The sequence below is a fragment of the Tasmannia lanceolata genome, unplaced genomic scaffold (genome assembly GCF_043159265.1).
Source record: "Tasmannia lanceolata isolate RefF3 unplaced genomic scaffold, GAP_Taslan_0.1 ptg000013l, whole genome shotgun sequence".
NCBI lineage: Eukaryota > Viridiplantae > Streptophyta > Magnoliopsida > Canellales > Winteraceae > Tasmannia > Tasmannia lanceolata.
Window position 1 is genome coordinate 5,816,707 of NW_027518690.1, and position 15,195 is coordinate 5,831,901.

At 39.7% G+C, this 15,195-nt stretch overlaps 2 protein-coding genes and 1 long non-coding RNA gene across 3 annotated transcripts; 2 read left to right on the forward strand and 1 right to left on the reverse strand.

Moving 5' to 3' along the window:
• The first annotated feature begins 656 nt into the window (after window positions 1–656).
• LOC143890720 (uncharacterized) lies at window positions 657–2,242 on the forward strand. Its single transcript, XR_013255231.1, has 2 exons — window positions 657–921; window positions 1,845–2,242. It is a non-coding gene; the product is annotated as an uncharacterized LOC143890720 (long non-coding RNA).
• A 6,108-nt stretch (window positions 2,243–8,350) lies between these two features.
• On the reverse strand, window positions 8,351–10,382 carry LOC143890721 (uncharacterized protein At5g64816). Its single transcript, XM_077395400.1, has 2 exons — window positions 9,955–10,382; window positions 8,351–8,844 (listed from the first exon to the last, which is right to left on the reverse strand). Exon 2 carries the CDS (start codon window positions 8,794–8,796, stop codon window positions 8,419–8,421), a length of 378 nt encoding a protein of 125 aa, XP_077251515.1. The 5' UTR covers window positions 8,797–8,844; window positions 9,955–10,382; the 3' UTR covers window positions 8,351–8,418.
• Window positions 10,383–11,710: 1,328 nt separating this feature from the next.
• LOC143890722 (Tetratricopeptide repeat (TPR)-like superfamily protein) lies at window positions 11,711–13,604 on the forward strand. The gene has a single exon (XM_077395401.1). It carries the CDS (start codon window positions 11,781–11,783, stop codon window positions 13,500–13,502), a length of 1,722 nt encoding a protein of 573 aa, XP_077251516.1. The 5' UTR covers window positions 11,711–11,780; the 3' UTR covers window positions 13,503–13,604.
• Window positions 13,605–15,195: the final 1,591 nt, after the last annotated feature.

A 15,195-nucleotide genomic window follows, 5' to 3' on the forward strand; every position in this document is an offset into this window, starting at 1 on the left:
ATTCACTGCCGTTTTGAGCCTTAAAAGGCCTTTTATAGAGGGAAACCTGGGGTGGTTGGATTACCTACCCTAGGACAGGTGTCGACCTTTTACGGGTTTAGGATTACCTACTCTTCAGGAAATTACCAGAGTGCCCCTGCGCAACAGTTGGGCTTGTGGTGGGCCATCCTGGGGCCACGTGTCAACAGCTGATTGGCTGCTGTTTTTTATACCCCATCACTCTGGATGTCTACCTTCTAATGAAACAAATCTCAACCCGAAATTCAGTGGGACGGGAGATGTATAAATTATTTTCTTATGGGTTATACATCTGAATTTCTGTACAAGCTTGATCTTTAAGGTACACTACCATAGATACAACAAGTCTCACAATCTTCTAATTGATCGTTAATTTTTGGCTGTTCAACGTAGGATAACTTCCTATCTTCACATATGCAAACTCTTCATCGAACGGTTAGAATTATGAATTGTCCTGTCAATGTGCTTTCTGGGCCGTTGATATCTAACATACGTCCCACAAACTAAAGCAAATGGGACCTACATCGTTACGCAAAAGACCAGAAAATTACTCAAAACGTGACAAATGTCCACTTAGGTGTCCCATTATACGAGGATCAGACTCCACGTAATTTCAACTACAAAGACATGAAATGAACGTATGTTTCAGTTACAGAGGTGGTTCTCTGCAACTTCCTTTTATCCATTTGAATCAGAAGCCATGAAATTTTTTAGAATTACAGTCAAATTTCTCATTTTCTTCTTTCTAACCTTATCTGCTTTTGGATATGGGGGGAAGGAAGAAAAACAATCCCCAAGTGCAATTGAAAGAGCCATAGGACTCACAACCCCTATAAGCCCTTGGAACAAGATCAGATCATGGATAAATGTAGCTTTGATGAATTTTCGACCGCCCGATTCAGGGTAATTCATATGAGATTCAATACCCATTTATTAGATTTGTCATTTAAATCCTTCTTCTCCCTGAATTTTAAAGTTTGGGAATTTGGGATTTTTATTTTTTTGTGTGTTTGTGGGAGAATTGATGAAGTTCTTTCTATTGCTGAGTAAAATTTGTGGGATTTTCAATTACCACTTCTTATTATTTTCACTTTAATCCTCTTTTTAGCTGAATTTCAAATTTTACGTATTTCAAAAAAAAATTCCCCTATTTGTAGGATAACCCATTCCTTAGATTTTCCATTTTAGTCCTTTTCATTCCAATTTGGCCATCTGGGTTTTTTTTTTCTTTAAGCAGGGCAATTAATAAAACACAACTTAGCGCTAAGTAACCCTCATGAATTTCAAATACCCATTCTTAGATTTCCATTTTAGTCCTTTTGCACCCATTTGTTCAGTTGGGCCCTTCTTCTTCTTTTTTAATTAAGGCAGGGCAATTAGTAAAAGTCCCTCTAGTGCTGAGTAAAACACATGAAATTCAGATACCCATTTCTAATATTTTCATTCTAATCTTTCTTGATAAATCACCCTCTAGTACTGATTAAATTCCATGCGATTCAGTACCCATTTCTTAGATTTTCATTCTAATCCTGTGAAAACAGCCAATTACTCCAAGCTTAAGCAGCAGGAAATGGCGTTATTTTATCTTTTAAACACTCCCCTCACGTGTGGCCCCTCTTTTGGGTTGGCCATTACATGTGGTTTTTTAATATCACGAGTTTTGAATCCATAACCTATAACCTTTGCTCTGATACCATGTGAAACAATCAATTACTCTAAAAGCTCAAGCCATTACAGTTGGTGTTATTTGATCATTTATAATTCAAACAATCCTTCTTGTCACCCTTTTCAAGATTTGATTATTTGGATTTTTTTTTCCTGTGTAGGAATGATCAAGCTTCCTCTGGTGCTGGAGAGGTCATGAAAGAGGCTGTTAGTAAGAGTTTCAAGACAAGTAAGGTGACAGCCGAAGACACTGCGAAATCAGCTGCTGAAATGGCCGGAGACACTGTTCACAAGACAGTGGAGAAAGTGAAAAGGACTGTATCTAGCCCTGATGCAGATCCTAAGACAGAGCTTTGATTGAAATTAGGGTCTGTAATCATTTAACTGTATAGTCTATCTGTTCTATTAATTTGTTGTTTAGGGTTTAGAATTATAACTTCATTAAGTATTGATTGTAATTATAGAGAAGAAGGTGCAGTCTTTTCCTCACAGAGGGAGTAGATCTTCCCTCTCTTGCAGAAGCTTTAATCTGTATTTGTATCTGCTTCTTGGTGTAGTAGCTACAACTTTTTTTTTTTTTTTTAATTATGAATCTCTAGCTTCATTAGCACCACGTTACAACCATGGTTTAAAATTTCGGTTTCCTTAACCGTTTCGGACCCCACCAAAAACCTAAATTTCAGTCCGAAATTTGGTAATTTGGTTCCAAATTCCGGACCCAAATTTCAAAATTTCCCGAAATTTGGTTTCGGTCCAAAATTTGGTAAATGGTGAAAAATTGAATTTCGGAAATTTTCAGTTTCGGTCCCCACTGGTATCCGAAATTTCGGATTTTGGCCGAAATTTTAAACCATGGTTACAACACCCCCTCCTTTTTTTAGGCATGTTTTGTTTTTTCTAAATTTTTTAACCTCTCTCCCTAAGGAGGACGATTGTTAGGCTAGGCCTTTTAAACCTTCCCATTCAGGACAGTAACATTCTTCGGGAGTTCTACATCGGCAGTTCTCGGTGACACAATGTGGTGGCTTTCAGTTTGGCCCTTTTTTTCACAAGTAGACATTTTCATAGGTCATCTCTTCTGCGGTGGCTTACCCTGTGATAACTATCACTTTGAAGGCTATCACTTTGGCTTTTCTATCACAAGTCGTGCCTTATGTGACTTGAATACGTGATACGCAACGCACCCTATACCAAATGTTAGATGCCTATCCAATACAACCTAGTCCCATAATTAAACAAGCCCAGATACGTATGGGATTTTTGTCACCTCTCTCAGGTCGACAAAAGAGACAAGGTGGGTGGCAATTAATGCTAGACTCATGAAAGGGCTCTTTAGCTCAAACCAAGCGAGGGAAGAGTTCTAACAATCTCCCACTCTAGACTCCTCAAAACTTCACCATGCCAAAGCATGCAATGCATCTACAAACTCATGCTTGTCCCCTAGGGAGGGCTTTCATCATATATGATTCAATCTTGTTAGTATAAATCTTCTCGAGCTGTAACAACTTCCTTCCATGAAAATCTTCAATCAAATGATATCTTACACCTATGTATTTTGATTTGGAGTGAAATCTTGAACTTTTACTTTAATAGAGGGCGAGCCTTGGCACAACGGTAAGGTTGCTCCATTGTGACCTGGTGGTCACGGGTTCAACTCACGGAAACAGCCTCTTTGCAAAGCAGGGTAAGGCTGCGTACATCTAGCCCTCCCCAGACCCCACAATGGTGGGAGCCTCGTGCACTAGGCCTCCCTTTTATAGATGGCTCTCTATCGCAATTTACAAGATACTTCTCTTTCTCCGAACCCAATTCATGAAAAAAGTTTTGCATAGAATATATGTTGTTTGCAAGCTTCTATGACGACAATATGCTCAACATCTGTAGTAGATGAAGCCACACACTTCTGTAACTTGATATGGATTTCAAATCGACTTTTAATCACCTTCTTATCAATTGAATCCCATAACATGTAGCAAATACATCTACATCAACTCAACTCAACTAAGCCTTTGTCCCAAACTAGTTGAATGATACCTAGGTTTGCCTCTGAGTGAGGAAATACGGCAAAGGAATGTATGGGACCCAATCATCGGAAGAGTTGAGAGAAGACTAACTACATGGAAGAGGAATTTAGTGTCCCTAGGTGGCAGGATCACCCTCATTAAGGCAAATATACCTGTCTACTTGCAAATATTCTTGTCTACATTATGTCGGCATTTAGATGCCCAGTTAGTGTTATCAAAAGAAATGAGCAGATTCAATGCAACTTTCTTTGCCGAGGCTATGAAGAAAAGAAAAAGTTCCATCTTGTTAGCTGGGAGGAGGTGTGTAAGCCAATCAAAGCGGGAGGTATTGGGTGCAGACGCCTAAGGGAGGTGAATAAGGCCCTTCTTGGAAAATGGCTTTGGAGCTACTGTGAAGACAGAGACCAGCTCTGGATAAAAGTTATTGATAGTAAGTGGGTGTCTGATGATGGTCTCAAGTTAAAAGGTTTGACCCTTTGGATGGAAAACATGAGGCACAAGCACAATTTCAAAAAGGTTATAAGGTTCAGAGTTTATTAAGGCGACAAAAGTTGAGATGAGCCATTGGGTCGACAATTTGTCGATATTATGCTGGTACCAGCTGATAAGGAAGCCCTTATCAAAGACTGTCTCAAGTGGGAGGATGATCGTCTTCAATGAAAGATTCAGTTTCGTCAGAACTTCTTCAATAGGGATATTGACAGGATAGCTAGACTATTGGATGTGTTGAGCAGTTGCTAAATCAAGAAGAATGGAAAGGACAAGAGGGTCTGGATCTGGGATGCTTCAGGGGTCTTTTCAGTCAAGTCATTCTATCAACATATAACTTTGGGCTCTCAATCCTCGCATCTGGATAGGGTATGGCGCACCCCAGCCCCTCTTAGAGTTTGTGCTTTTGCTTGGACAGCTTTTCTAGACAAAATCCTAATTGTAGACCATCTGAGGAACCGCCAGAGCAACAGAAGTTAATGATGTAAGAAATCGAAGATATCTAGCGATGGGTGATCCACTCCATCTCGAGCGAGCATGTCTGTCTCTCCATTAGCTGACCTCTAAACATGATGAAAGCGAACTGCGTGGCCATCCACACAGTCCAAAATCTCACCTCTCGCTCCTTACTCGTGCAAATCTCCCAACAACAGCAATTGATATCTGTGGCTGAATACATCTTCAAGCAAGGAAGGAACCTTGTCCAAGATATGACTAATATAAGGCTTTTGAAAAAAGATGAGGCGCTTATGGCTATATTCTTAAGGGTGAGAGCGTTCTCTCTTTCCATAAGACCCAAATAGTGGACAGCAGCACGAGTTTCCAGAGAATCACGCCCCTCCTACGTCAGAGTGAGAAGAACCAAGAATCAAGGTCTGGAAGAGCCAGAAAGGCCTAGTACATCCCAAACATCTCAAGAATTTTGGCCCGCGCAGATCTAGAGTACCTACAATGGATTAGCATATGATCTACAGATTCGCTCACTAACACACAGAGGGCGCAATGACCAATGATGAGAATGAAATGGCGTCAAAGTTGGTTGACTACCTGAATTTTGTCCCGGAATGTTGTACATTAGAATGCGTAGACTCTGGGTGGGGCTAGAACAATCCAGACTCCTGATAGTTGCGACGGAGGGGAGCAAGAAGCAATGTAGAGATAGAAGGACTTCAGTGAGAATGTCCAGAGGAGTTCAGGATCCAAACCCTTTTGTCTCTTCCAGTATTCCCAATGCAGTGGCTTTCCAATAGATGGGTAAGAAGGTGTCTTTCCATCTCTCAATCAAAAAAGTTCCGTCTGAAATCGAGGTTCCAAGAGACCTTATCTCTTTCCCTCATAAAACATTCCTGCACAAAAACTTCTTTTTTTGATGTCACTCTAAAAAGATCAAGGAAAAGGTCCAAGAGAGGGGACCTTTGAACACCACTTCTCACGCCAGCACTCGACTTTGTCACCAACATAGATCCTGAACGCCAATCCTCAACTAATGTCTTCTAAAATTTCTACTTCGGTCTCTGGATGTCTCTCCAAATCATCAAGGAGCTGAGCCTATATTTATCATCAGAGATCCAACCAGGAACAACAATCCTTAACATGCGGTATTGTGCTCTGACATCGATGTTGCACCTTAAAGTGAAACAAAGGCAAAGAAAACAAGCTTAAAAACCTGTAACAGTTTTGGCTACTTTATTCAAAAAAAAAAAAAACCTGTAACAGAGAGAGAGAGAGAGAGAGAGAGAGAGAGAGAAGAGGGAGGGAGGAGGGGGAACCCATCATCATTGCTCCACCATCACCCAAATGACAAATATAACACTATATCTTCTCCACTAACACTAGATCATTATCTTAATCCACTAACACTAGATCATTATCTTAATCCACCCACTGGTAGTGTGCAAATCTGTGTCAAACTCATCTCATACAACGATCAATGATAAAACTAACAGTACGGGAAATCGGGATGATCAATGATCTCTTGGAGAGAACAAGGGCGATGCAATAGAGAAACAAGGAGTAGCCACGATAGCTTTTGGATCGAGACCACGGTCTTCAAGACGACATTGGTCGGACAATATATTGCTTGAGTTTATAGATGAAATATACAAGGTTTGCTAGCCTCTCTATATACACCACCATAACCGACAAATTTAAATAAATATGTATAAGTAAGACCCTAATATAATTACTATTCAGGTTCTTCTAAATCTCCATTATGTATCCAAACTTGTCGGATACCCTAATAAAAGCTTAGAAGCAAAAATCTTCCTCATGGGTGTCGCTCTCACGCTAGAACTGCAATTTGGCATTCCTTAGGAAGGAGCGACCAAGGAAATCGATCCCGAAGAGACGGAAACCGCTCGCATGGAGCTCGCAACCTGCTTGTATTACTCCATCAGTCCCACCATCGGCAACTTCATTGCATCAAACTCTTCCAACTCTACAAAGTACTTCATTGGAGCAAGCACAAAGGTGTTTTCAGAAGGCACAAGGAAGAAGGGCACAAAAATGAAGATGGTTAGAAATTACTACTTTTGATGTACTTAATTTTTGAAAGATATAAGTGGAGATGGTTAGAAATTACTATTTTTTGATGCACTTGAATTTTGCAAGACATATAAAGAAAATATTATATGGAATAATGGTAACCGAGTTGCGGACCTAGAGTGGAACCGGACGAATAGCCTCTTAACAACCTTTCCCTTGATTTTTGGCTTTTCTCTCCGTGAAAATGCCAAAACTACCCCTCCCAAGCCATGTGGCATGTGAGGATTTGTCAGGTTAAACTCTCGGTCTCCATAACAACACTCTATTATATAAACACTCCCATGGCGCTCCCAACCTTAGACTCTTCTGATCTCCCATGCTTTCCCGCCCATGCTCCCACCTTTGTCCCTACTCCCACTTCGTGCTTCTATGAATAACTTTCAGGATGATGCAAAACCAATAGGGAAGGGGCTACAAAAACTGCTCAAATGCTGTTATGGTTGGCGTTAGGTAAAGGCTGGGTCTTAAGTGAGGAAGTAGGGCTCGCATTGGAAGATTCAAAGGGAAATATAAGGGTTTAGGAAACAAGGGCTTGGCTGAGCAGCTTAGGGGTTTAACAAGGTTTGGTGTGAAAGAGGGTGGTGGAATGAAGTGGACAAGTGGTGTAGGAGGAAGGGAGTAAGAAGGACAAGGGTTTATGAAAGAACAGGTTAAGACCCTAAAATAGCTAGAAATTAGAATGAAAATTTGCATTAAAATACCTTTAAAAGGAAATAAATATAACATAAGTTTACTACCAGAGACAGCTTCCCGTCTTCATTAATTTTGATCATCCATGATGAATGTTTTACAAAAATTTCACTCCTCCCCTGTGGTAGACTCTGAACCAACAACTACCATTTATCTACCACTCTGAACCAACAACTACCACAATCCTAATAAAAGAAAATAACTTGCAACTTATTTAACTTATCTAACTAATAAAGCTGAAAGCTTCTAAAAGAGAAATAGATAAATGTTTCGAGAAATAAATAACTTCACCTAAAACTACATGGGCTCCCATGTGGACTGGTCGCCAATTATTCTTAGATGAACCATGGGCTTACTTAGCCACTTAAAGACGGGCGTGAGCCTGCGGTTGATGATATTATGTTTTCTGCAATAATTTTTAATCTGATCCATATCACAAACTAATACGAAGAGTTAAAGATAACATGTGATTGCAGTATTACACAAAACATAACAAAAAAAAGCATTTTAAGACACATCTCCTCTTCAAAAATGGACGCAAACAAAGAAGAAACCAACAGGGACATCAGCATCGATGCTATAAACCATTTAAGAGATTTGTGCACGTGCTCTTCAACAATTGAACTCAGCAACTAGAAGAAAGAATTCACAAGACACAAGTGGAAACACATATAGCCTGGCTTAAGAACTCCCAATACATGAAGCAAATAAAAAGAAGCAAATCACAAGAGAAATCTATACCAGCTCTACTCCAATGCTCAAAACGTGCAAATGGAACATCAGAAAAAAAATTAACAACACAACAAATGCTAACGCTAAAACAAAAAAAACAAAAAAAATCAGCAACACAACAAATGATAAAACAAAAAAGACCCACAACCAGCCCACAGAAAACTTAACAAAAGCCACAATTCCAAAAATGGGCAAAATGGCATCTCCATTAAAATAATAAACTACCAAACATTCTATGAGAATGCAAAACACAGTACTAAGAAGAAAAGGAAGAGAGTTTAAGACATTCACTCTGGCACCTCCGAAGGCAAATATCATTCCAATCAGGTACTTGGTGTTGGTTCACACAAACAGTCCGAGCACAAGCATCAGCACAAGCATCAAGCTCCGAAACACCACACACTGTAACACAAGTATCGGGAGTTGGGTCTTTCGAGAATGCACCAACTTTTTTAAGCATTCTCTTCGATGTACAAACCCTCTCGCAGACAAAGATATCGTCCGAGCTCTTCTCCCTCCCTCGGGCACCCTTAATCCTCTGCTCTTCAGAGCGCCTTCTCTTCACTCTAAGTGCTTGCCCTGCAACAACAGCCGGAATTGCAGCCCCAAGTAGGGTCCACCATAAATCCACCATTGTTGTTGCAGTGTTCGAGGTTTTGTTTCAGGGTTTTCTCTTCTTAACCTTAAATGGAACATTGGAAAAAAAAACAGTGAACAGCCAATTCATTTATGTTCACAAATATAAATGTAATTTTCCATAAAGGCCATGTTTGGATTGCAGGAATTTTTTAGAAAAGTTTGGAAAAGGAATTTTCTTCAAAATTTCCTATTTTTCATTGTTTTATTATACATGATAAAAAAGTTAGATAAATCAACTCTCCTAATGGATAAATTGACTCCCCATGTGTCTATCTCTCTCCTCTTTCTCTCTCTAACCTAGAGGAGAGAGAAAGACACATGGGGAGTCGATTCATCAATTTGGGGAGTCGATTTATCACTCCCCAAAAGTTAACTTTAATCATGGAAGTTCAAGTTTGGATTGCAGGAATTGCAGGAATTTTTCCATAATTTGGCCATGTTTGGATTGCAGGAATTTTTTGGAAAAGTTTAGAAAGGGAGTTTTTTTTTTTTTTTTTTCAAAATTTTCTATTTTTCATTGTTTGATTATACATGATAAAAAAAGTTAACTTTAATCATGGAAGTTCAAGTTTTATTTACAGGAACCTTTAATTATTAATCAAAGCCTTCTAAAAAGCCCATAATGATATCATTTTCCTATAAATTGTGAAATGAAAAGAAAAAATAATCCTAATCCTAACAAAAAAAAATTCCCAAAGAAACATTTTTCCCTTTTTTAAAAAAACAATTTTTTTATGGATATTGAGAAAATTTTGATTCTTTTTGTAGACGAAAACACAGATTTCTTAACCCGGAAATTCTACTATTCTAGGGAAAATGAAAAAGATATTTCATCAATTACCCAAAAAAAAATTCAAACATAAAACAAGGAAAAGACTCCACGAACACGGAATTCAGATCAAAATCCAGAAAAACCCTAGATTGTGAGCCTAAAAAATCTATATTTGAAAGATCAAAACTACTCCAGGATTAAAAATACAAGCCCTAGAACCAGATGGGGAAACAATCACCAATTTAAACAGATGTATCAAATATTACACTGAAAAAAAAAATCATAAACTCAACAGATTAGGGTTTCATCGATTACAAGAAGTGATTGAAAAATGTAGAATAACATAGATATAAGTTGGAAATTAATCGAAAAATTCCTCACCTGTTATTAGAGACTCTCCACACCGTTGATTGGAAGAAGAAAAATCGAATTAGAGAAAAGAAAAAAAAAATGCGAGACAAGATGGAGAAAAGAAAAAGAAAAATAACTAGGGTTTAAGAGGGATGCACGTCAATTGTGGTAAAAGAAGGGTGCGAATTATCCTACAGTGGGTGCGAATTTATCACGGCCCTTTTCAAAATCATATGATTATGTTTTCTCCTTGCATTTTTCTCTTGTTAACCCGAACCCAACCCCACCTGATTTGGAAGAAAAACAACACGTTAGATGGGTCGAGTTAGGGTTGAGAGATTTAGAGGTGGGGTTGGGTTGGGTTAGGGTTGGCCACCCTTGACCTAAGGCACAGGTTTGGTTAATTTGGGGTTGGGGAATGCTATCTAGGGTTGCCCTTAACAGGCCCAACTCCATTTGAGGTGCACCCCAATAGACTGTCAAACAGGCGAGAATGACTATGGATACTTTATAAAGCTAGGAGTTTGTCACGTGTAGCAAAGTAAAAATAATACAGTACAGTGAAACTTGCATTATATTGAGGGATCTGCTAGCGTCCATCGCAAAAGGCAGTTTGCAGATGGGCTGTTGCATATGAGAGCAGCCAAACAGGCTCACTTTTCAGCAGATTTTGTCTTCATTCACGAGGTGGCTCCTCTCACACTACAGTCTCACACTACAGGAAGGTTTTAAATTTCGGATTTCGGTGAGGAACGAAATCAAAATGTTCCGGGACTGAAATTTACAAAATTTCGACAGAAATTTTGAATAAAATATTAATTTTTAAATCCTTTACCAAATTTCAGCTGAAATTACCGAATTTGGGCCGAAATTTCAGGATTTTGGCTAAAATTTTGGTTTCGGTTACCCCCAAAATTACGTCCGAAACCGAAATTTAAAACGGTGTCTACAGCATTGTCAAGTAACTCGGTCCAAAAATGTTTCTAAGATTTTTGGATAAGAGGTATGCTTATTAACTGATTAATAAAATTTTACAAGCTATGGAATAAGGAGCAAAAATCCCATGCTAAAAAGAAAACCACTCTCAAGTCATTTTCTAAACTTTCTCCTTAGTTCTAGGGCTGCAACTTGAGCCAGGTTTTACCCGACCCGAAAATAGCCTGGGTTGGGTTCAGGTTTCATGGGTTTCGGGTCGAGCCGGGTTGAGCATTCAAAAGCCCGCATGAATCTCGGGTCGAGCCGGGTTTGAAGGGGCCCCACCCAACCCGACCCGAGTTACATAAGTTATAGTATGTACATTTTTTTCTATTGTTAGTTAAAAGTTAAAAGTGAAAACCCACGCACCCACTGTTACTGTATGTGAGTGTAATTTCTGCTTCTATGAGTTGAGTTGATTCAAGTGTTTGATTCAGCATTATTTGATTGTAATTACAACATTGTTTAATTATAGCATTGTTTGATTCAAGTGTGATGTGAGTGTAATTACATCATTGTTTGATTCAAGTGTAATGTGAGTGTAATTTCTGCTTCTATGAGTTGAGTTGCCTTGCCAAACGAGAATTTTCCTTAAAAAATTGCGTCAACGTGAAAATACCCGACCTGACCCGAACCAACCCGAGATTTATCATAGGTAGGGCCAGGTTTGGGAATCGTGGGTTTTCCGAAAAAAAACCCGACCCGATCCGAGATATTTCTCGGGTAGGGTTGGGTTCTCCAAAACCCGACCCGCCCGACCCGAGTTGCAGCCCTACTTAGTTCTACTCTTACCATCAGTTTCAAAAGAAACAGGGGCTCTTTGGTAACTTTATCATTTCCCTTCAAATATCCTTCATCCCACTCTATTTCGTTCCTCTTCCATGGCCTTACTAGACTCCATCCTTCAAAAATGCACCTCAATAACACACATCAAACAACTCCATGCCCACATTATAACCACCGGTCTTTTCCAAATCCACCCCTCTCGAACCAAACTCCTCGAGTTTTGTTCAATCTCAGCCGTTGGAAATCTCGATTACGCAGCTGAGATTTTCCGCCGAATCCAAAACCCAGTCACCAACGACTGGAATGCACTCATTCGGGGTCTTGCCCAAAGCGAACAACCCAAAAAAGCACTCCAATGTTATCTCACAATGTCTCGTTGGCCACAAAAACCCGACCCCCTAACTTGCTCTTTCGCCCTCAAGGCCTGCGCAAGGGTCTTAGCCTTTTTCGAAGCAAAAGAAATCCACGCACAATTTCAAAAGTTGGGTTTTGATTCTGACGTTAGGTTACAAACTACCCTGATTGATGTTTACGTGAAGAGCGGAGATTTGGACGGTGCACACCAACTGTTTGATGAAATGCCTCTGAGAGATATCGCCACATGGAACGCTTTGATTTCCGGGTTGGCTCAAGGGTCCCGCCCTAAAGACGCCTTGGCTCTTTTTCGTCGCACGTTACGAGAAAGGGTCAAGCCCAATGACATAACCGTGGTGGGTGCACTCTCGGCTTGCTCGCAATTAGGCGCGTTGAGTGAGGGTAAATTCATCCACTCGTACTTGAAAGACGCAGCCATGGAGTCCAATGTTCGGGTTTGTAATGCCCTTATAGACATGTACGCAAAATGCGGGTCTATAAACGGAGCATTGGAAGTGTTCCATAACATGGTGACTAGAACTCTAGTGTCATGGAACACTATTATCATGGGGCTCGCCATGCACGGGCGTGGGTCCGATGCATTGGAGATATTTGACCAAATGGGTCGGGCTGGGGTCAAGCCCGACCAGGTGACTTACCTCTCTGCTCTTTGTGCGTGCAACCACTCAGGCCTAGTGGAAGAAGGGCTCCGTATATTCAACAATATGGTTGGGTCCGATGTGAGTCCGAACATAAAGCACTATGGCTGCATAGTGGACATTTTGGGCCGGGCCGGGCGGCTCGAGGAAGCCTACATTGTGATAAACTCAATACCGATGGATCCGGACCCGGTCCTATGGCAAAGTCTTCTCGGAGCTTGCAAGACTTATGGGAATGTTGGGCTCGCGGAACGGGCCTCCGAGAAGCTAGCCGAGATGGGTTCGAATAGTTGTGGGGACTACGTGCTAATGTCGAATGTTTATGCGGCGGATCAACGGTGGGATGATGTGGGGAGGGTGAGGGAGGAGATGAAGAGTAGAGATGTGAGGAAAGTGCCTGGATTTAGCTTCATTGAACTGAAGGGTGTGATTCATAAGTTTGTGAATGGTGATCATAGTCACATGAACTCAAAGGAGATTTATGGGATGTTGGATGAGATTAGGATTAGGGTTAAGGGTTTAGGGTATGTGCCAAACACCGCCTTTGTGTTGCATGACATTGGCGAGGAAGAGAAGGAGAATGCTCTAGTTTATCATAGTGAGAAATTGGCTGTGGCTTATGGTTTGATTAGTTCCGACGGTGGAGATCCGATTCGGGTTATAAAAAATCTTCGGATTTGTGGCGATTGTCATGTTGTTTTCAAGATGGTTTCTAAGATCTATGGCCGAGAGATTATGGTGAGAGATCGGGCGCGTTACCATCATTTTAAGGATGGATCTTGCTCGTGTGGGGATTTCTGGTGAGGATTTGTTGTATTTGTTTGAAATTTGCAAGGATAATAACACTAAATCAAAGTTGTATTTTTGTTTGTGAGTATACAAATTTAATTTAAGAGGCTTACTGTATTATGAGCTTGTGGGCCCAACATTGCTTCTCTAATAGTGCAAAAATTACAAATTGTGGGGCGAATATTACCGCCCCTTGAATAAGTTTCTTGAATCTAAAACAAAACAACTAACAACCAACAACCAATTCAAGCTTATGAGTAGTGGGTCATGCTATATTTAAGAAGTTCGTGCAGGTGGGGATCAGGTTTGGTGGTAGTGATTGAAGCAGAGCATATAAAAAGCATATGTATAAAATAATATGAAATTTTTTTCGAGAGGAATGATAGATGCAAGGGCGCCCTTGCATAAAAAGCCGGAAAAGGGCCCTTGATTGCATCTATCATTCCTCTTCAAAATTTTGAAATATACATAATACATTGAAACTAATAGATATAGGATATTGGCTCAATTACTGAATTTGTATTATGAAATTTTATGATACTTGGTCAGAAAATGATAAACTAGAAATAACAATAAGACATCGTAGCATAGTGGATGGGGGTAGCGGACAAGCTAAGTAAAAAGAGGAGTTCACTTGGATTCTCTAGAGAAATATGATTTTCTTCTGTCTTGAGGGTTGGGGAAGTGTGTATCTTCAATTACTGTATTTTATATCGTTGTATCTTGTGACCATCTCGGTCCTGTTAATGAAATTCTTACCATTCAAAAAAAAATTATAATCGACTTCAAGATGGTCTTGATGGAATCATGACAGCAAAAATTGGTGACAAGAGGAAGAGGAGGTTCCAGAGCAGGAGCAGGAGCGAGATCCTAGCTAAGAAATGGGAGGAGTGAGAACGCTGATTCAAGTAGCACCTTGGGTATAAGGTTCCTACTTCTAAGATCTAAATTATAGTTGCCAAAGTTAGAAGCGAGTGTAATGAAAACGGTAAGAGAGGTGTTTATAAAAGAAAATTTGAGAAGCAATAAGCTCTAGAGAAAATGAGACGTAACGTATGGAAAGCATCATTGAAAGTTAATATGAAACATATAATAAACTTCATTGCAAATGAACAAGTGTATAAAAAGCATAAGGTTATAATAGTTTAAAGGGGAAGGGTTAATGTAGGTAAGAATTACAAGTAGTAAAGAAGACTTCACGAACAGATTAGAATTGTTGGTTTTAAGAATTTATAGTTTTATATGTTCTGTTCACGTAGATTTAATATAAAGTTTTTTGGAAAAAGATCCACATAAGTTTAATTTGAAACTTAATCTTTTAAGTTTCAAAATGTACTCTTTTTTTAAATACGCTCCTTCGACGTTATCAAAAGGAGAAGACACTTTAGAAAAAAATAATCACCTAAATAGGAAGCTTACTCTTAATTAACATGTAGGAAATGTGTGGAAACCACACTTTCCCTAAATTCGCGAAGCGAAAGAACTTGGCTACTGAAGCGAGCTTTACATCCAACTAGGAAGTTTCTTGTAAACAAAGAGGATTCCAGGAGGGTCTTCTCAAATGGCCCAAATGGGCTCAGCGGGCGAACAACTCAAGTCCCAAAGGATCATTTGAGGTAAGAGTAAGACCACATATCTCTCGAACTTTTCTTCTGTACCCTATCTTTGCATATTGTGCAAGATTTCATACATGACTTCTGTAAATTAA